Source organism: Andrena cerasifolii, chromosome 13 (genome assembly GCF_050908995.1).
Source record: "Andrena cerasifolii isolate SP2316 chromosome 13, iyAndCera1_principal, whole genome shotgun sequence".
Classification (NCBI taxonomy): domain Eukaryota; kingdom Metazoa; phylum Arthropoda; class Insecta; order Hymenoptera; family Andrenidae; genus Andrena; species Andrena cerasifolii.
In genome coordinates, this window is record NC_135130.1 from 390677 (window position 1) to 413648 (window position 22972).

At 40.6% G+C, this 22972-nt stretch overlaps 1 protein-coding gene and 1 long non-coding RNA gene across 4 annotated transcripts in view; both read right to left on the minus strand.

Moving 5' to 3' along the window:
• Positions 1–588: 588 nt before the first annotated feature.
• LOC143375997 (uncharacterized) lies at positions 589–6886 on the minus strand. The gene is made up of 2 exons (XR_013087017.1): positions 2170–6886; positions 589–1933 (listed from the first exon to the last, which is right to left on the minus strand). It is a non-coding gene; the product is annotated as an uncharacterized LOC143375997 (long non-coding RNA).
• A 3510-nt stretch (positions 6887–10396) lies between these two features.
• Positions 10397–22972, minus strand: part of LOC143375978 (E3 ubiquitin-protein ligase RNF220) — a 508099-nt gene continuing 495523 nt past the window's right edge. For all 3 annotated transcript variants that reach the window (XM_076825730.1, XM_076825731.1, XM_076825729.1), the window contains 3 exons: positions 19726–20180; positions 18689–18763; positions 10397–11527 (listed from right to left, as the gene is read on the minus strand). In XM_076825730.1, coding sequence (XP_076681845.1) covers positions 11456–11527; positions 18689–18763; positions 19726–20180 — 602 coding nt within the window. In that variant the 3' untranslated portion in view covers positions 10397–11455. The remainder of the gene's footprint in view (positions 11528–18688; positions 18764–19725; positions 20181–22972) is intronic.

Here is a 22972-nt window from a genome sequence, read left to right on the forward strand (position 1 = left end):
GAGTAGGAGGGCCGTGCGACGGAGAAAAACATAGGCGATTAAGTGGGGAGTCGGGCGTAGCAACGCTTCCCGAGGGTCGTGCCTGCGCGAAACAGGTATGCTCTAATGTGGAATGCAGTGTAAATACGTACTCATCGTCCTAACGACCTCGTCCGTGTAAAAAATATGAAGGTTAATGCCACACAAATTTTAGATCGATGTGTTGAATATATCTAAATGAAAACACTTTGAGTGGCGCACGGTGTTCTCTCCAGGCCTCTGCGAGCAATGACTTTTGCCGAAAAAGTTGTACTTAACTCGTCCCGAGTAAATATTCGAAGACACTCGGACAATACTTTCGATGCGATGCTTTCCAGATCATATCGAGGTGAAATCTCGCCGATGCCACTCAAAGTGTTAAAGTTGCACGAGAATGGTTAAAGAACAATGTGCATACGTACCTTGATTTTTCGCATTGTACAGGTATGTTTCATCAGAAAGCGTTGCAATATAAAAGCAGGTCTAGATAAGAGTTGAGTTCAGAAATTTTTTAGGATTAAGAGGAGTTTGATAGGTAAGGAAGAAGAAACTACTAATCGTAGACGACTGTTCTACATTCCATGATCTCTTTATTTCGGTTACAGAACATCGCTGGCAACAGGTAATTGATTTCTCCTGTTCTTTTGGTTCGTCGTGTATTTACAAGAACATCCTCGACGTGTGCGGGAGGACGATTCGCCGTTCTAAGATGTTGGTCGGAAGAGAGAAAGAATCGAAGAGAATTGCACATCGAATCGAGTCAATGTTTCAATATTTCGAAATGATTCAAGTTAGCTGGCAAGCAACGCCCGCGAAATTCCTTTCGCCTCTTTCCCTCGAATGATCGACCGATAAAGTTGTCTGCTCGATTTTAAGACAAGAATATCGTTAAACGCAGGGTGCAACTGGACAGCATGGTTTTCGGAGAACAAATGGAGGCAATCACTTCGACACGCGTGGAATGCTTTCGATCGTTTGGCTTCGTTGGGGATTCAAGTGTCCGAGAAGCATTTCAGAAGAACCATGAACGAATTCTCTAACGTAAGCGTAGAAAAGATTGAGTTTACACTAGTTAAAAACTAGTCAGAGATTGGACACGATTTCTCTACATACCATTCGATCAATCTACAAATATGCACTTCACTCGAGTGGATGGCGTGGATCCAGAACCCGTAACTTCGGATCCAGTTTTGCGAGTCGATTTACGGAACGTTTTGTGACGTTAGACGTGCTCCATTTATGTTAACGTTGAGTAAAAAGGTAGAAAGCATTGACAAAGGAATAATACTCACGAACCAGGTAAAAAATTATAAAACTAAAAATCAATGTTCATTTGATTTGGTCCATTATTCTGTTCGCCATTTCAACCTTTTTTTCTTCTTTTTACATCTTCCACTTGACACTTCAACGAACTAAAATTAATATCTAATGCTATTTTGATTTAGTAAGTAATTATGCGCAGCGTGAAATGGAATATTTATAGGAAAAGGAGAGGCAATACCTTGCATTATTCAGTTCAACGAGAAACGAAACTCATTAGTAAAAGGAAATTACTGCTAACTTATCTGCCTTGTATCACAATTTTGTTCAATTGAACCACATCGACGTTGTGAACGCCATTCGCTTATGGATCTACCAATTTTCAGATAGTTTAGTAAGTGTTTATGATTGCATTTCGCAAACGAAATTTGCTTCGTACAAATGGTAATTTTAGTTTTAACAAATCGGTTCTGCATGTAAACTTTTATTGCATTACGAACTATTTATATTACGAATGTTTAGTCGTTTTCTTACAGTCAAATGTTTTAAAAGGAATTCGCGGTATATGAAACAGTCACATTAATTGAAACTTGATAACAGTACGAAAACATTTAAAAATACAGATTTTGTTTTCTGACATCTTTCTTCCTACACACTTTGTTCATAGAAAAATAGAACTAAGCGTGTACGCGTATCAAAGAAAATATTTAACTTTGATGGAGATTAATATCACCGATTTTTCATGGTACGTATCGGATAACTTGCTGTAGTTGCAGATACTATATGGTATTCTTGTAATCAGAAAGCAAACTTATACTCTTTCCATCACTTGGCTTATTTTTATTTCCTGTGTATTTCTCACATTTCACGGGGTCATTCAACAGATTTGACTAAATTTGAAAAAAATTGGATTCTTTCATTTCACAAGAATCGCCCATATTCGACGCAACAATTTACTACTATTCCCAAATCTTTCTTGCTGCGTTACGGAAGTTCTACTGGAAACAACTGTGTTAACAAACGTGTCGATTATATTTTATACACACATACATACATGGATTGGTAAATCGAATACGGTGAATCGTAAACACAGACATATCGTTTTCCGGGAGAAGATTAAGAGAACGACAGATTCGGCGAGAGGGCAAATTTCTCCCTAGAATTGTACACTGGTGATTATTTTTGTCTGTAAGTTTCGTACCTCCACTTTTAATTCCTACAATGCAATCAACAGTTTGGATCTTTCGTTGAAGTGGAACAAATTTTCGGAAGCTAGGAGGTAATCGAGTATTCCTGGTAACTCAGCTCCTGGCTTCTGATCATTTATATATAGTTGTTCCCGGTTGAGTTAATAATCTCAGGATCCGGCGAATATCTTTTAGTCGGGGTAGTAGACGAATTTCACACTTCCAATTTCAGCCTTCACTGATTGTGAGTTTTAAGGCAGTTATGCACTTGCGACAAGTTGTCGGCGACCAGGTCGCCGACGACCACGAGGTGCACGAGGATATATGAGTTCGTACGCACTTGGTCGCGGCGAACAACAAAGGTTTCTGGTCTCTTGTCGACCAAGTTGCAGGCAACTTGTCGCAAGTGCGTAACGGGGCTTAAAGCCGCGTATTCACCTGCGCATTCGCCCCGAATGTGCATTCGGCGCGCGCCGATTTTTTGCTCGTCCGGTGTTCGGCGCGCGTACGGTGCACGTTCGGGCTGATCCGCTTGCTGGCGGTCCATCAAAGCGCGCATTCGGGTCCGAACAATACCATGAAATGGACGCCGAAAATTTCACTCAACTCTGAACGCGCGCTGAGCTCCGAACGGCCAAAAAATCGGTGCGCGCCGAATGCACATTCAGGGCGAATGCGCAGGTGAATACGCGGCTTAAGGGACATCCAGACGCTGATACGTGTTGCAGTGAAACACTGATGCCTAGCTAATGAGCAAGATGCCAGTTCCGCTTCTGATGCTGAAACACGGAAACCGATCTCCAGACGTAGCAACATGTATCATGAAACCTGCATCATGATGTATGTATCAACGTTTCACTGCACATGTATCAGCGTCTGGAGGACTCTTTATGGTTTTCCGAGCTCGAGAATAGGGGACGGGAAGAAACAAAGATAACGCTAGCCATTAAGAAATGAAACTATCAAGTCGCGCATTTCTCATCGGATGTTCACGAAACTGACACCAATCGATTCCTTGTGTTTTCCCAATCAAAAGGCACCCAATACCATGTAAATCGGACTATAAATAACGAAATCACATACAAATTTAATTTACACAATTGAAGGCTATCTTTGTTATAGATGGTCCGACTTACATGAAATTTGCTGTCTTTTAATTGGAAGTCTGCCAGGAATGCATTAGTATACCTGCTGTATCGATACGATGAAAAATGATGTACTTGACTTTCTGTCAAATTGATGACACATCGTCTTAGTGACCCTAGGTACAAGTGCGAGTCGACATCGGCGCTCGGCGAAGGCCAAAAGACGCCACGCCACGCCTAGGGTCACTCGGGCATTTAATTCACCAAACCAAATTCTTTATATTTCATCGTATTGATATGAAAGTAACAGCAATGGATTCTTGGCATTCTCTGCGATTAAAAGACACAAAATACCGTATAAATTGGACTATGTTTAATGACATTGGCTTTATATTCTGTAAATTAATTTTTATGTAATTTCGTTAATTGTAGTCGGATTTACATGGTATTTTGTGGCTTTTAATCGGGGAAACACAAGGAATCTATTTGTGTTACTTTCATGAAGATCCGACCAGAAATGCGGGACTTGATATTTTCATTTCTTAATAGCTAGCGTTATTTGTTTCCTCCAATCCCTAAGGGCCTATGCACACGGCGACTTTTTGCAGCGATACAGTGGCGATACACTCCCAGAGAGGCCGCGATGCTAGCGCCACGCAGTCGCTGCCCGTTTATCTTTGCACACTTGCGTAGCACAATCGCGATGCAGCAGCGATACAAATGTGACGTAGTGTTCGAAACGATGGAGCTGCAGTGACGGAGGGGAAAACATCTACAGGAGCGGTGGTAATGCTGCGTGACTGACGCAGGCACAGTTCATGCACACATTACCACCGCTCCTGTAGCTGTTTCCCCCTCCATCAGTGCAGCCGAATCCCTCCGAACTCTGCCGAATACTGACTGAACGCTTAGTCGCGCGTTTTCATCGATACAATCGCTGGGCAATTGTTTCAGTTGCCCTTCTGCAGCGACTGTACCGCTGCAAAAAGTCGCCGTGTGCATAGGCCCTAAGCCCCGTTACGCACTTGTGACCAGTTGCCGGCAACTTGGTCGCCGAGAGACCGAAATTCGGGCAACCAAACGAAGCGACCAGACCTAGCAACTCGATACCTATCCGTTACGTAGAGAGCGCCAAACAGAATGTACGTCGAGAAGATTGTTGTAATTATAAAGTACATTGAAAAAAAAAGACAAATAAGAGGCGATATTGGGTCCATCCTATATTGTAAGAACACCGTAAGAAAGGATATGTTTCCTGGCTTTCTCATTCCCAAATAAATGCACTATTTCTTCTTATTATTTTTTTAATGTCACGATTGGAGTATTCATTACATGACAAGTCCCAAATTGCCTTTCGCGATTCAATTTGCAAAATAAATTTCTGCGTATCGAAACTCATTTCGTTGCTTGCAGGTGTCTGGTCGCCAACAAAGTCGCTCGTCGTGTGAACGCGTGCATTGGAATCAAGTCACCTCGTTGGTCGCCACGACCACTTGGTCTCCCGTGCATCGCTCACGTTTTCGTGGTTGCCGACGACGCATTTGATCGCGGCAAACAACAAAGGGTTTTGGTCTCTCGGCAACCAAGTTGCCGGCAACTTGTCGCAAGTGCGTAACGGGGCTGATTCTCCAGAGCTGATCGCTCGATCGAGAAGTTTCCCGAGCAAAAATGGTAGTGGGGATGATTTAGTATCAACTTAACCCAGGTAAATTTATCAAGTTAACTGGGAACAACTGTATGTAGGTAGCTTCGAAGAGTTTCTCAATACATACCATTGGTGGTTTCAATAGCTAGTTGTCAGTTGAACAATTTCAAGTGCCGAATTTTCTATGCTCGTGGGAAAGATTAATAAGTATATGCAAAAATTACATTGTATGAAATATAGATACGAAATTTCGTATTGATTTTATTTTTTTTTAATTCCAATATCCGATGTAAAAATTCCGTCGGTGAATTAAATAATGTTGAAATGACAGCAATACATTTTTTTTTTATAAAAACAAAATTTTTCTCAAATATATAAATATATTTTTTTGATTAAACACTTAAAGACTCATTTCTATGTATCGTAGATAGCATAAGACATAAGTGCTAAGAATTACCTTTTTAAAACCTAAAAATGATCAGTACTTGTATATTGTAAAGCATATTGTCGAGTTCATACGTATGTATATCATTTCTTATATCAATGAAGAGATAAATTCAGAAAATAAAAAATATAGAAGCTTCATTTCATCGCAACTACTAACATATTATAACGATAAAAGTAACATTTACATTCGATGGTTGTTATCAATTTTTCGAAACGAGGTATAAGTACAAACAAAAATTTCTTTTGTAATCTAAAATTAATTGTAAATACGGAGTGGTTGGAGGTTTTTCGCCAAATTGTCGCAGTGTGTTCTACGAGTAAAAATAAGAGATTTTTTTCTTCTAAAAAGGTTATAACAAAAATATGAAATCTTAACGGACTTGTTCATTGTACGGTATAGCGGGGGAATAAGTACAGGGCATATATCTATCTGTTTATCTGAACTGTTTACTATTTACTATTAGTATTCCATTTCAAAATGTCGATTGTTTCTCAGATAGCACACCACGTCTTGGAGATGCCCACTATAGTTGTTTTCGTTCTGAACATGTTACAATACCGGATCTGAGTGTCTTAAACAGGTTTCTAATTAATTCAGAATATAGTTATCTTAATGTTACGCTTACCTAGTGTTTTTATGCTGTAGTGTTATACTTTCGTTTGTATTGCAGTTTTCTGTTTTACTTCTTATATTTGTTCCATTATATTTATTTGTATAAATACACGAATGGCGTTAGCTTGACAATTTGCAATGTATGAAATGTTTTGTCACCTTGCTATTAATACTATAAATAAATGTTTTGAATTATGTATATTTAATATACAAGATACTGCTCAAGGTTTTTCATTCAGATTTTAAACCTACCGATTTTATTATTTAACTTAAACAACTTGGTTAAATCGAGCAACATTCACGACAATAAATAGTGGCAAAAATTGTCATGTCTTTTAAAACATGTTACTATCGTTGATGTGTCCATCATTTGTTTCTCTTCGATTACGGATCAAACCAATTTGCCGTTTGCTTCATTCCTTTATTGCTAATGTTGATTACTGGGAGGTTAAGTCTTCCGCACACAAAAAAAAGAAGTTCGAAAAAATGAAGTCGGAATGTCGGCTTCGGCGCAGCGCTGGCATTCTAATTGTAAGGCAAGACACGTGTTAAAACCACGGACGTTATAACGAATATGTTCTTGACTGATGTTATTAGCCCACTTTCACTGAACGTTAGTTTGCTATGGAACTCTCGCTATGGGCTCGCGTCCGGTGCGGCCGGCGAACGCTTAAGGGGTTATACCTAGTCAGGAGGCCGAATAGAGGCGAACGTTTGTGATTTTTTTTTGGAAAGGCGAAAGCATATATTTTTACAGAACTTTTTGCACTTAAAAGAGCAATATTTAAAGAACATTTGGTAATTTTTTGTAGAAAAATATTTACGTTTATAATAAAAATACAACGACATCCAAGAAGCCTTTTTAAAAACGGTGAGCAAAATATCTCAAAAACTACTGCATCAATCTGTCTGAAATTTTGTGGGCTTATTTTTTGTATAAGAATCTATTGAATGACAGGGTTTTTTTTTAAAAATTGTATAGTTTTGATTTTATCAACGAACAACGGCCATTAATGATAACCAGGAAACCATTTGTCATTGATATAATCGAAACTGTGCATTGAAAAAAAATCCTTCCGTCATTCAGTAGATTTTTATATAAAAAAACCCACAAAATTTCAGAAATATTGGTGCAGTAGTTTTTGAGATATCTTGTTCACCGTTTTTAAAAAGGTATCTTGGATGTCGTTGTATTTTTATTATAAACGTAAATATTTTTCTACAAAAAAATTACCAAATGTTCTTTAAATGTTGCTCTTTTAAGTGCAAAAGGTTCTGTGAAAATATATGCTTCCGTTTTGTCGAAAAAAATTCGCCTCTTTTCGGCCTCCTGACTAGGTATAACTCCTTAAGGCCTGTAAGCCTCGTTATGCTACATCGGGACATATAAATTCGTACGCACGGAGTTGCGGCGAACAACAAAAGTTTCTGGTCTATTGTCGATTACGTGGCGGGCGACTGGTCGGCAGTGCGTTGCCGGCCTAACGAGTAGCGTGGACGATTCCGAGCCGCGGATGGTGCGTGAAATACGAAGCGAGACAAAGTATCATACTTTTTCTCTTTCGTAACAAACGGTAACGTCTCGTTGACTCATTCGACCCCTCTCGACCGAATGATTCCAAGAAGTTGCGATGTGCCGATAGCGAGAGTTTACTGTAATGTGTATATACACAAAGCATAAAAACGACCGCTGCTGTATCAATAGTAACGCAAGACGTAGTAACGTCCGCGCCGGTAAAAAAAGTTATGCGACCAGTCATGTTCATTTCAGTGGTATGCAAGAACGAACGTTGCAACGTCTGTTGTTTTAATGCATGTGTGTTTCTGGCCTAAGGAAATTAAGTGTTCAAATTGCAGCTTCCCTGCAATACATACATACGTTACTGTAGAATCCAATAAAATCTGTCATCGAAATTCTTGTTCAAGTTGCTATAAAAAAAAAAGCGAAAATTGCAGAAAGAGGGATGCCAGAAAAGTGGCTAATACATATAGGCATGGCTTAAAAGAGCACCTGACACAGAGAGGTCAGCATGTTACCAAGAAATATCATAAATATTTTTACCGAACCGAGGAACTGTAAGATCCTTAATTACGTAATTACGTAAATAAAACATATTTTATTTAAAATTGATGTTACTTTAGTTTAGAGTCTAGGTAATTGTAGTGGGCGCTCCTGAAATTTTTCGCGGCTGTTTGTGGTATTTGATGTTAGCACAAAATATTTGGAATGCTACATAGATTTTGTGGCACATTACATGCACGTACATTGTTCAGAGGTGCTCGGTTAACTTGGTAAATTTACCCTGGTTAGATTGATACAAAATCATCCCCTACTATTTTTTGCCTGGGAACCTTCCCGACTGAGCGTTCGGATCTCGAAAATAGGGGACCGGGAAAATAAAGAATTTGGTTCCTTCATTTAAGCGCCCATGCGACCCTAGGTGCACGTGCGGCTCGATATTTGGTGTTTGGCAAAGACCAAAGGATGCCACGTCACGCCTAGGGTCGCGCGAGCATTTAATTCCCCAGATCAAATTCGTTATTTTCCATCATATTGATATGGATGTGACACCAATGGATTCCTGACATTCTCCCGATTAAAAGACACCAAATACCGTTTAAATCGGACTATTTTCAACGAAGGTAGCTTTAAATTCTTTAAATACTTTTTTTATGTAATTTCGTCAATTATAGTTCGATTTGTATGATATTTGGAGTCTTTTAATCAGGAAAACACAAGGAATCGATTGGTGTCGCTTTGGCGAAGATCCAATGAGAAATGCGGAACTTGACATTTATCACTTGGGCTAATACAATCTCCTATTGTTGAGCGCCTAAAGCCATAAAACTCATTGTCAGTGAAGCGTGATATTGGCGGTGTGAAATTTGTCTACCACCCCGAATAAAAAATACTCTTTGGAACCTGAATTTACCAACTTAACCGGGCACCTCTGCATATGGTCATGCTCGCCACGGTGCACGCGTTTTTTTATTTATAGTGACGATTAGCTAATTTTATTTCGTTTAGCAGATTTTCGATATCTGGTTCTTTACGAGTTTAAAGTAGGTCATCGATAGGAAACTGCGGAAACTTTCAGAATGACACAATAGAGTCAGCACTTTAAACCTAATCGAGATCTATCAAAAATATCCTAATACTGTCCATTAATACCTATAATTAATCTAAAGTAGATGTAGAGATTATCTTAATAACGTCTTCTAAGTACCTGCTTTGGATCAAAGTATTACCTATGCAATTAAGACACCCTTAAGATGTCGTTTGTACTTACGTCTCTAATATGTCCTGAATGTCCTACGTAGACGTTTTTAGGCGTCTACAAAATGTTTGTATGCTATCTGATTGTGAGTTCTGTTAATATGTACAAGAGTGATACCTAATACTCACAGCATCTCAATACAATGTTGCACCACTTACTAATAACTATCGGTACTAATAGAAACTACAGTGATGCTCGGTTAACTTTGAGTAAAATTTGCTTGGTTAAATTTAAACGAACCATCTCCAACACCATTTTTTATGCGACCATCTTCACTCTCATCCTCCATCACCTCGAGTTCAACGAAACAAAACAGATGGGCAAGGAAAGAGACTTCTAAAAACTTAACTATCTATAATTTTCATCCTATTTTTATGAAAATAGAACGACTCGATTGGTTAGGGTGTTCCGATGAAAATAAGTCCAAACACGGCATAAATCGGATTATTTTTAGGTTTACTGATAATTAAATAGGAATATAGGTAAGTAATTCTACCGCCATACACAATCTTAAAAAATAGTCCGATTTATGTTGTGTTTGGACTCATTTTCATCGGACAAACCTCGCCAATTAATTCGTATTCTTTTCACAAAGACAGCATCAAAATTACGGAAAGTAAAACTTTTGTCGTTACGCGATATGTACATGGTAATCTGCGTAACACTCGTTTCAAGTATCGAACTTCGGTCGAGGTCGCTGGACGTAGTACGTCTAATATCTCGTTTACTCTCGCCATATTCGTTCACTTTCCTTGCCAATCTATTATGAGGGCCAAATCTTGGAATCACAACGCTGCGCTACTTGCGAGAAAACCGGGCACTACTGTATATTGATCATCTTTGATGACCTCAAGTGCTAAGTACAGCTTCCATAAACAAACGAAATAATTATTGTGAACTTATTCTCACGTTATACCGTACGAAAAATAAATCCGTTATGATTTTTTTATTTTTTTCTAACTTTTTAGTAAAACATTTATAATCCAATATGTAATATAATATTTTTCTCCTATATTTACTCGTCGAACACGCTGACACAGTATCGTGGAAAAACCTCGGTATCCGTGTGTAGAAAAATGATCAGCATGTAAAGTAACTCTAAACCTACAGTAGAATTTACATACTCTAAATAGATGATTTGGTGTACAGTTCTAGGGTTAGAGAGATGCTAATCGTTTGAAGTAACATCTAGGTCAGGTACGCGCGAATATCCCTCGATTCGAATCAGATTCGACATCGACATTCGATTCCGTGTATCAAGTTCATTTCACTCGACATTACCATAAATATAATATTAGCGATCAACAGTTTAATTGTTGGAGGAAATACAAATACACTGTATCTAAAATAAAGAACACATATATGTATATAATTAATAATGCGTTGCAATTGTATTTAAATCATCGGAATACTTATGTTTTAAATATTGTAAACGATTTGATTCTTTTCGATAACATTCAGTTCTTGAAATCAGTAATTGTTCGACAAATGAACGCGCAACTCACCAGCGATTAAGAAAGAGTATACCATTTTTAACATCATCATATGACAATTAAATAATTATTTCTAATAATTTCATGGTGAATATTCACGAAGATAGGTATATTCAATAAAAAAGGAAACAATTAAATTCTAATCGCACGATGAGAAACAATGACTCGCGCGACAAAAGAAACATAACCTATACTACTCAACTTGCTTCGATCGAGACGTCATTCACGCGCGCCTTTCATGCTTAATTTACTAACGCTACAGTGTGAAACCGTACGTGTTAAATCTAAAAGAGTTAATTTAGCGAGACGCATAAATATATATACATATTTACAAGGTTCAAACACCTGAAATGCGTCGACTTTTTCGCGGTTAATTTCTTTACGACTAATTTCATATTCGACAGCTTCTTGTTTGACACACGATTTCCTTCACATGTAGATACGTCGTAAATCTGAGGGCGATGTTATCATGTTGCACTGCGGGCAGAGCTTTTTCGCACCCTGAAAGAGGTAGCGGAAATTTCGATTTGTCTTAATCTCTCCACTACTGAAGATCGTATATGAGTATTACCCTTCCTCTGACAGTTTTATAGATTTGACAAGTGTAGTGCATGCAAGTCAAATAATACGAAGGGAATAAAATTTCATCATCTTGGTCTTTGGATATTGCTGTTTGTTAAAACCAGGTTCCTTCTAACGTACAGTGAATGCGGATTCAGTGTCGTCAGTGTTTGTGGTCCCCTTGGGCCAATGTCAGTAACTGACACGAGGACAAGTGTGAACTGCTCCATTCCAAAACAGGGAAACAATATTTTTTACCATTGACACTGTCGGCACTGAACCGCCCCGGAACTGACATGGGTGGACCGTCTTAATACTTCGATTCTTACTTCGAATTTGGGACCCGATCGGAACATGGATTGTGGATCATTCTGGTACCTCATAAATTTCGAGTTGTTTATTCAAGCCGGCTGCAACACGCCTCTATGCTTTGCCGAAAATGACATTGGAAGAAAAGCACAGCGACTGAGAAAGAATGAGAGTGAATGAGGCAGAAACAAGAGCTAGTCAGGGAAAATAGTATAGATTAGGTACTATATACTTCGTCTGGTTTACATATTTAACAGTTTGACTGGCGCATGGCTAATGGATTTCAAAATTTCCGCTTCAAGGCAGTCAGGCTTTTCCGAGCAGTCGTTTCTGCCGGGAAAGTTCCAATCAACTCGCCCCGCCCTTTGGACACGTGCCGATACTAATGAAAATATTGTCATCTGAGTATCACATGACACTATATCTTCATCAGAGTATCACAACTAGATAGACAACATTTTTCTAAAGAAAATTAGTCCAAATCCGATCTTATTCGGGCTATTTTGAATTATATAGAAATGGGATCACTTCTAATTTGCGTAGACCAGTTGTATGCTATGTATAATTAAACATAATCTGACTGAAGTCGAGTTTACAGGTTTCATCAGGAGAATATTATTGATCTGTTAGTAACAGATCTATGCATATTTAATGAAAGATATACAAATTTGAACTTCCGTTAATAGTTGACACCTCCACGCGCAGGCTTATCACGCTTGACTGCGCAGGTGCGACGGGTTCCTCAGACGGCCTAGTACAAAGCGAACCCTGAGTTCAGTCTGTTTTAAAAGGAAACATTATGGGACCCTCAGACAGTACTTTCGACGTTTCATAAAAATTATCAGCGCGAAATCGCACTGAGGTTGTAAATTCTAAGGCGTGAAAACACGCGGCTACCAGTCGAAGTGTTAAACGACAAAACAGAAGTTTGAAAAAGTAGGGTCTTCTGCGATCGATGTTACTGTTGTGGTTCTGGTTGTATTCGCGTCCGACCAAATTCAAAGCCAAATTTCTCGGAAACGAAGCGGGGTATGAGGAAATTTTATTCTATATTTTTTATATTTTTTCATGCAGAATCACCATCCCCTCCATTTATACTACCGGATACGAAGCATCCTGTATACAACCAAATAATGTAGTCACTTAATCTTAGTTATAATTTAGAACATACAGAGTGTTCTTCTACATGTGGGAGAACATTTAAGGGGTGATTGTTTTGTAATTATAAGCGTTTAAAGATTTATTGTATTCGATCTGAAAGCGGGCAACAAGGTCCAGCACCGGTGCACGTGGAAGAAATCATTCGAGGCGTACAGCAGTGGTAGTCGGAGCCACTGTCGCACGAGGGTCATTTACCTCACTGCGATGAAATTTACGACACACGATTCTGCGACGACATTTCATAAAAAATTAAACGGTAACGCTGGATTACACTAAATTTGCCTACTCGTTGAAATCCATTGTTTGCATTGTATCCACTGTAGTCCATTGTTTTATCAATACACATACGCGGACAAATCACATGACGCAAAGACAATATCAGATTTCCCGCACAAAAACGTGTAAAAAAATTGGTAATTATTTGCAGAAGGACGGACAGTCCTTACCGATTTCTATGATCTTGGAATATGTTATCGGGGGTATGATTCTGAACAACTTTTTCCTATACATGCTGCCGTCGGTCGGCTTTAGTTTCTGAGATATTCGCAAAAAAAAAGGTATTTGGTTTGGATGGTTTATACATTTTTTATCTTAAATCTCCCAAAACATGGCGGCCCCCCTCCCGATCGCAGTTTTGTGCGAATATCTCGAAAACTAAAGCCCAGCGACGGTCATATGTATAGGAAAAAGTTGTTCAGAATGTTAACTTTAACAACATATTTCCAGGTCATCGAAATCTGCGAGGGCTGCCCTTTTAGATAATTATCAAAAAATTAAAAAAGAAATCAAATTTACTAGCACTGAATACGCAAAAAAATGTCAAATTTACCCGCACTAAAGCACGCCACCAAAAAAATCGGATTTACACGCACTCAGACGATTAAATTAATAACTATTAGTAAATAAATTTCGATATTATTCCGAAAGGGACCGGTGCCCGATCGAGATGCAGTTTGGGGGGAGGGGTGGGGAGGAGGTGTGGATCCTAAATCTAAAATTATAGCTTCGGATATTTATTAGCTTCTGAAATATTAATAAAAAATTATTGTTAATTTTTTGGGGGAAATTTTTTTTGACGTTGGTGCAAGCCCCATACCCGGGAAACCTCCCGCCCTGACAAATTTTATTTTTGAAATTTTGCAACCACAGTCTCAGTTTTAGCATCGCCAAACTCACATCGGTTCGCCACCATGCTTTTCGCGCCCGCACTAATCTAGCCCCAACCAATACTAATATCCGGGACAAGTTGGAAAGTGGAATGCGTTGTGTCGGTAATAGTCAACAGAAATATTGTTAAGAGAGGGGACCGCGGTAAAGTGATTACAAAAAAATTCGGTAAGGTGTACCCTTTTATGCACTATTACCCCTGTATCTTTTGAACGCATCAATTGCCGAAGCTAAAATTTTATATTTAGGGTCTTTCCACACCCCTCCTATTACCCACCAAGTTTCATCTCGATCCGCCACCGGTCCCTTTCGGAAGTACAGCCATAAATTTAAACTAAATTGTTTCGTCGTGAACTCACGAGTTTACTAAATGTTTGTCTATTTCGCGATGTGTCGTGCTCGTTCAAGTAAAATAATATCGGCGGAGCTATGTTAACTTTGCGAATCCCTACTGCTCTACCCCCCGAATTACTTATTCCGCGTGCTTGCCAGTGCTAGGCTTGGTTGCCCGCTTTCAGGCGGAATATACAGTCTTCCTCGGATTATTGAAATGCTTTCTTCCGCGGAATATCGGGAAAGACCTACCCACCCCACAGTTTTGCTTCCTCGCTGCGATCGAGGGCCTGTGGTCCCCGGTAGGCCGCCCGTTAACTGCTGAAAGCAATACAGTAATCCCCCGTTATGAGTCCGTTTTTTCCGCCCGTTGAGAGTCCGGCGACTATCCCCACCATTTCTTGGAAGATTGTGGACGAGAGTGAGAGAACACGAAAGCGTCGACACGAAGTTGCCGTCAAGTACGAAAGAGAGAAAGCATTATACCTTGTCTCGCTCCGTCTTTCAGCTCGAGTATGCACTGTAGACCGTAGGGGCCCGCACGCGGGTCGAGCCCGAGCTCGAGCTGAAAGACGGAGCGAGACAAAGTATCATGCTTTCTCTCTTTCTTACCTGACGGCAACTTCGTGTCGACGATTTCGTGTCCTCTCGCTCGTTCTCCGGTTCTTTCACTCGCGCCACTGGCCGCGCGGAACCATGTCCGCAAGCCGCTACGAGTTCGCCGCCAGCCCCGTTCGACGGACTCATAACCGGGGATTACTGTAAAACCATTGGGCCCCCCCAATGGTGTTTAATCACGAGAAGCGTGCTTTTTTCCTTAAACCGGGGAACTGGAACTCTAATCGTGTTTTCATAATAAAAAATAGACCGAATTGCTTCGTGGTTGGACTCATTTTCGTCGACATAAACTCACCAATTCATCGGTAATACTCTCATCAAGGTGTAATTAGAAATATGAAAAGTTTCATATTCAATACTGAATGACTCAAGTCCTTGTCGACCGAGGGCCTCCCACTGGTGTGCTATTTCACTCACTCCCGGTTTACGTTGATCAGTCTCCTTGTCAAACAGTTCGGGCGAGGGCCCTGACAAGGGTCAATTTATTAGGTGCTAGCTACTTCCACTGCTCCGGTTTCTAGAGAATTCCTCGGTCCCAAATATTTCTTGATAATCCGGGGAAGACTGTACCACCAAATGCTTAAATGTTTACAATTACAAAGCGAAGCGTCAACCGCAATTTCATTATTCTTGATTTTCGTCTTATTTTGACATCTGGAATTACTCCTTAAATTTTCTCCCACATGTAGCTGTATACGCATAGGCATGGGACTACCACTACTCTGCCGCTTGGTCGTATCTACATATGTACCGGCTACCCAAATGGTGGGGCCTGGCACAGGGTGGGCATCATTTAGTGTTCTGTCAGAGGAAAGGTTGGTAAAATACTTTCTCTATTGTAGAAGTTCGTTTCATTGATACTACAAGTTTTAATGATTTAAATATCAATTATCAAAATATTTAGAAACAAGTTTCTTAAATTCTGAAATATCTTATTAATGAATGTACATAATTTATAATTTTTCAAATCATTGTATTTTGTAGAAACTGTGAAAAGAAAATTACTACATAATTTGTAGGTATACCGAGCAGCAGTAACATTTGTTAGAAGTCAAAAAGAATGTTTAGAAAGAAAGGAATCCATTTAATATCCTTAAGTGCCAGCCATTAACTAGTCTCGGGACCTGCAATATTCTGATGCAAGAAGACATCGAAAAGTCCTTTACCGTTTTGGGATCTGAAATTTCGTTCTCGAGATATTAACGATTGAACAGTAGCGGTCGAAGTTTCGGACCATGCAGTTTAAAGCCGAAATAGCTGAGCGCCGAGCAGTGACGCCTAGATCGCATACGCAGGAGGCACACGTAGATACAGGTTTACGTCTACAGTAGACCGCGCTGGTTGAAACTGTGAATTTGAACCAGCGCGGTCGGCTCAACTGTGTGTGTGAACCTGTATTACGCTCAGCTGGCTCAGCTTTAAACTGTACGGTCCGGAAGTTCGACGGCTAATATTCAACTGTTAGTATCTCGAGAACGAAACCTCGGATCCCAAAACGGTAAAGGACTTTTCGATGTCTTTTTGCATCAGGATATTGCATGTTCCGGGAAGTACCTGAATATTGGCACACCCTGTACAGGTACATCGAGCAGAGAGCGCGAGCGCACTGCATGGGATTGGGGGGAGATGGGCGAGGGACGTATTCTCTTTAGAGCTCTCCCCCCCTCCCCCCAAGTGCGATGGTGGCCGTAGGTAAGAATCCCACACTACCCCGTCGCCTTCCCGGCAGGGCTTCGTCGGGTTGTGAACCAACCGACCAGGTCGTCGGCAACCACTAGACTCAAGAGAATATATATTTGAGCTCGTAGGTGTTATTTCCACTTGCGACTAATTGCGCAGCTGCAAAATTCTCTGTTGTATATGGCCCAATTTCGATACACGCGATCGCAATTGACGGTCGCGCGCGGATCAAACAACGGATTTTGTAGCCGCGCGATTAGTCGCAAGTGGAAATAAGGGCTTACGAACGTGGTTGCGGTGACCAGCGAGTCGGCAACCACGAAAACATGACCTATGCACGGGGCGGGAGACCACGTGGTCGCGACGACCACCGAGATGCCTTGTTTCCAATGCACGCATTCAGACTATGAGCAACTCTGTTGAAGACCAGATGCGATGAGCTTCGATACGGAGAAATTTATTTTGGAAATTGAATCTAGAAGGGTAACACAGTTCGACAGCCATCTGGACTTGTAACATTCAATAGCCGTTTCTTATAAGTTTTCGTGCCCTGAAAACGAATCCGCAAACCGTTTGTCGCCATCACCCTCTCAGTTTTTAGAAATTCGATTTTGAAAAAAAACTGCAAATTTTCAAATTTGAACATTTTTTGTGTCGAAACGGTAATAGTTATTTGGTTGCTCGTTGCGTCGAATTATTCTATGTATAAGTTATTATTGCATTATGAACATTTAAATATGTTTGGGCAGCAATCAAAGAGAAAAGGACATCCGAAATGCACCCATTTTTGCAGATATATTTGAATTTATTTCCAAAACTAAGGGTCTAGGAGAAAATTTGACCATTCCACGCGATGCAGCAGACATATTTCCTTCGGAAAGCATCAACAGAAGAGGTAAGTCACGTTTTGTTTTCAATACAGAAGCGAAATAGTTTGGCAAACCGCGCGGTGCCGACAGTGGTAGTCACGCCTGTTAAGCGATTGTGTTAAGCTGAGCGGTAGTGGATCGCGCACCGCCGTTGACTACCACTGTCAGCACCGCGCGTTTTGCCAAATTATTTCGCTTCTGTATTGAAAACAAAACGTGACTTACCCCTTCTGTTAATGCTTTCCGAAGGAAATATGTCTGCTGCATCGCGTGGAATGGTCAAATTTTCTCCTAGACCCTTAGTTTTGGAAATAAATTGAAAGATTTTTCAGCGCACGAAAACCTATAAGAAACGGTTATTGAATGTTACAAGTCCAAAAAAAGTCAAATTTTGTCGAACTGTGTAATTTGGGACTTGACACGCAGGGACTATTCCAATCGTAACATTAAAAAAAAGCAACGAGAGGAATTACTCGACTTATTTGAGGTTGAAGGACTTCCGGACATTCCTTTCTTATTCCGTTCTTGCAGTAAAGAATGTATTCAATATTCCCCTTTTCTCTTTTTATTTTCTTGCTTGACGGACCCTGCGAACTTTCGAATCGCCCAGTTTGGTCTCCTCGTTTCGTCGCCTGGTTTCTGATCACAGTGCGTAATGACATTTAAGAAGAATATCGTGGAACATCTGGTTGTAAACCACACAATGCTATTTACCCCCCCCCCCCCCCCTCCCCAGTTGATGGAAACTTTTCGGAGTGGGCGAATCCTATTTGAATTGAAGCATTCCCATTCTGTATGCGTTTAAGTTAGCTCGGATATTGTGGAAAGAAGTATGTGAAAAAAGAAGAGAAGGTCATAGTCCACCCACTTTCCCATATTTCTGTTCGAACCTGCGCATTTGAAATCTTCGATGCTGCTCAGTATACCTATATGCTATTAAAAGATTGAAAGGTATATAACTTACCAACGTATGCAGCCAACATTGTTCACAATGCACATGCCAACAGCAGACAGAAGTCACAGGCTTTTTGTATTGTTCCTATCAACATAAATGAATTAATTTTATAACTATATAAAATTAAAAACAACTGGCTGGTAGATTTGGTAGTTAATTTCTTGTTAAACTATAAGACTGAAATGTTTATGCGCATGACAGTTCTTAAGGTAGGTACCTACGACAGGAAGCTACTGCACGTAGAGACAAGTACAGTATTTCGGGGATTATTGAAAAAACTCTGACCCCGGATTAAGGTCGGTTTATGCAGCTACCGAGCGCAGGGCGAGCGCGAGACGAACCCGGGCCGAGCCTAAGGAAAGACCTACCCAACCCACTGTTTTACTTCCTCGCATATAGGGGTATTTTGCCGATCTGGGCAGCAGTGATGCCAGAACGGTGGGTTTTATCCCACGGCCGCTACCACCACTCCACGACCAAGCGTACCCCCTCCTAGCGTCCGTACCGCACCACACAAGCATACCCGTCCCTCCATCCGTGTGCCGTACGCGCTGCCTGGCCACCGCTCTCCGGCGAGAATTCGTTTTCCCGACATCGAAGCGCTTGGCGCGCAAGCGAAAAATCAAGACTTCAAATCCCGGTGCGGGATATTACTTTTTTTTTTTAATTATTCACTAATTTCTCTTTCTATATTCTCAGCAGACTAAAGGCTTAAAAACTATTAATTTACTAAGCATTTTCGAAGCTTGATTTGCTGCTAAAGTGGCGATTACTATAATGAAAAATATTTCTGATAAAAGGAAAACTACAATTAGCAAAGTTTGCATTTTAGAAGGCGAATACATCTTTCCTTCGACCCTAGGACGCATCATATTAATCCGTCTGTCTTTGTATAAATTCTACTGAACTAAATAACATAACATAATATTTCTGCATTTGTTGTAACATTATAAACGAACAAGTCACCGCTGACATTATTTCTTATGTCAAATCTTTGGGTGATTAAACTCTCCTTCACTTATATTTGAACGATATTAAAAACTCACCATACAGATGAGACACTTGAATGGTTGCCCGCGCATTTCTGCTTCAAGTTCTCGAATTCTGCCTCTAAGAGCCTCAATTACCGGCGTGTCACCATCCCGCCTGGGCGAAGACGAGATGCCTTCATCCTGCTCGTTCGGCCCCAAAGGAGTCGTTCCCGGCTCTGGCTTTACCTCGACCAGACCTTGAGCAATCTGTTCGGGTGTGTGCGGCATGTGTGGCGTGTTCGGCGCATTCGGCGAAATCACAGCTTCTCGAAGAGCATCCCTCTCCTTTTGTTCCCTTGGCGTGCCTTCGATATGTGGTGCGATTACATCGGCTTCGGAATACTGCACTGGACCGAATTCGGCGGCATCGTCGCCATCGACTACAAGATCGATGTCTTCGTCGTCTTGCTGATGCGATCCACCATTTCCTGCTGATGAACGATTACTCGATGACGTCGCCAATCCAGCAGCTGCGAACGCGTCAAAACCAATTTCATAAATGTAATAGCTTCCCAGAAGAATGCTAACTATGTACATGTTAGGAAGCTTTTGTCTCGTTATTATATCAGTCATGATAGTTAACTAAATACGCAATATTCGTGTCTTTTAAATAAACTTTATTTACAAATTAAATTAATGTAAATCTTAAAATATAATCAGACTTCATTTACAAGTTTGACTATATTTAAAGATTAATAACAATTTAGCTTCTATGTAAAGTGCTCTAAATGTTTTGTAATTAATTGAAAACGTGCCAAAAATTCTTTAGATTTCTTCGAAAGTTGCTAATTAGGAAATGGATCAATCACTTTAATTCTAATTTTCTACTAATCAAGTATTGTTTATAAATTAAGACTTCTTTAATTAAAAGAATACTAGATTGTTCCTGATTCATAATATTATAAACCCAACCAATTGAAACCCTAGCTGCTAGCCTACCGTAGTGTTGCTCACAGATGAGACCCATAAGCATGACGCTCCGCCACTGCCACTTACAAAATTTGCTTAACTTCCAGCGAAAATTCTTGTATTTCGTGTTACGTACTGAACAAAATTTTCAAATATTTGTTTTGTTCTTCTGGTTGAATTGTGGTTCGATAAAATGTATAGCATTGTGGAACCACCCTAATCGAGTACCATAGATATTACGTTCCTCGATTACCATTATAGCCCTGGTGCGAGAGGACGGTATCAGGTTGTGTGAATACCGTCTGTGTGGACCGATACTTTCCGATTTTAAATAAAAGTGCGGCGTCGCTCGCACTAGCGGGCGACCAACACGTCACCCACATTAGGGGCACAGATATGCATACATAATACACCAATAGTATATATATATATATATTACAGTGAAAGCGTTAATTCGGCGAATGTATACATTCAGTAATCAATGTATGCACACACTCATGCGATTGGTTAAAGCAGGGGTGCACAGGGAGCCGTTTTTAGCGCCTAGCTGCGAGCAACCCGCCTGTCCTGTTGCTAAGGTTCGAATCGGTGATGAGAACTGCAGTAGTGTACGTGCGTGCTCGTAGGCTCGTAGCGTATTTACGTACTTACTTATACTTATATATAGCTGGGTCAAGTCATACCAAATGCACGTACACTACTACCGTTCGCCTCACCGATTCTAACCTTAGCAACGGGACAGGCGGTTGGCTCGCAGCTAGGCGCTAAAAAACGGCTCCCTGTGCACCCCTGGGCAAAAGCAATCACAAGAAATGAAATGTATACTACGAGTGGATGTATAGGTACATTTTCGCCCTGACTTGGGGAAACTATGCACAAACAAAATACTTCATTTCGAATGGATACTTTTACTAGCAGAACCTAGAAAGCAAATGGAGCAATATGAATGTTGGGGGCCGGAGGGAGGCGTGATACGATCGTGTTGGTGGCTATGTATGTATAATCATACCCTCAGATTCTAAAAACCTAATGGACCTTCTTTCTACTTTTTTTGAAAAAGTTTGGGGATTTGAACCAGCAACTTGCGAATGTGACCTATATTATGGTTAACTTAACCATCCCATAACGTAAAATAATTTCTTTTTTTTCAGGAAAAGTAGGAAGAGTAGCATCTGAGGGTGTGTGCTTATAGTTACCAACGCAAGTGCACCACGCTCTGCCCCCTCTGTACATTATTAGTTACAAAAACTATCCATTCAAATTGGAGCATTTTTGTTTGTGCATACTTTCCCTAACTCATAGTGAAAATGTAGGTTGTGACGTCCCAGCCCCACCAGCGTCGCTAGAAGTCTACTCTTCTTGCAAGTCCTAACTTCCACTCTCGTTCGCATGTATACAAGTTCCAAGTTATTTCCTCTTAGTCCCCGTGTATCTAAGGCAGGGGCCGTCAGCTATAGCCCTACTGATGAGTCTGACTAACAGTCCCAAGACGAAACGCATATCTTCTTCTCCTCCTCGATCTTTAAAATGTCAATCCACCTGCCCTACACAGTACTCCAAAAAGCGTGACTGGCCCGAGGGATTACGGTTACGCCGGAGGCGGCGGGGCGAGATCCCTTTACGTTCCGGAATTTTATCTCCATCTCGGTTTCGGACGAAACAAAGTATACATCCAATATGAAGTATCAATTTCGGGTGAAAATGTTATACATCCACAAGCAAAAGTATAAATTTCATTTCTTGTAAATACTTTAGCGTGAATACTATATCTAGTAGCATAGACCCGATCTCTATTCTATATTATTGGTAGTTACAATGGTGCCCGGTTAAATTAAAAAAAAATCTGGTCCGCGTTTTCGAATTCTCGCGAGCAGGGTTTCTATGCCAAGAGTTGTCCTCATAACAGGATGACTAAACAAGTGGTGGACACAGACGATCGCAGTCGAAAAAGAAGGAGGAAAGAAGGATTTCGACTGTAACCATCAGAGTTTGGTAGGTATGGAGGGGATCGTTCAGCGTTGCAGCAAAGAGAAGGTGCCCCCGGTGGCTCACAGGTCACCAGTTAGTTAACCTTGTCAGACATAACATAACAGATTCAGAAGAAAAGTGAACAGTTACAACGAGAGTAAAGAGTAAACGAGAAAAAAGACTGCGTCAAACGACCACGGTCGAATCCCGGTTCTTGAAACAAATCCTGCCCGCGTTAAGGTGAAATCCCGTGGCGCGGTGAGCTGACAAAGAACGGGACGCCCAAGCCGATTCGCGCGAGCCCGAGCTGATGAATCCCACGACGCGGGGCTCAGCGAGTCTCGCGCCATACTCGTCGAGCCGTGGGATTTCACCTTTACAATGT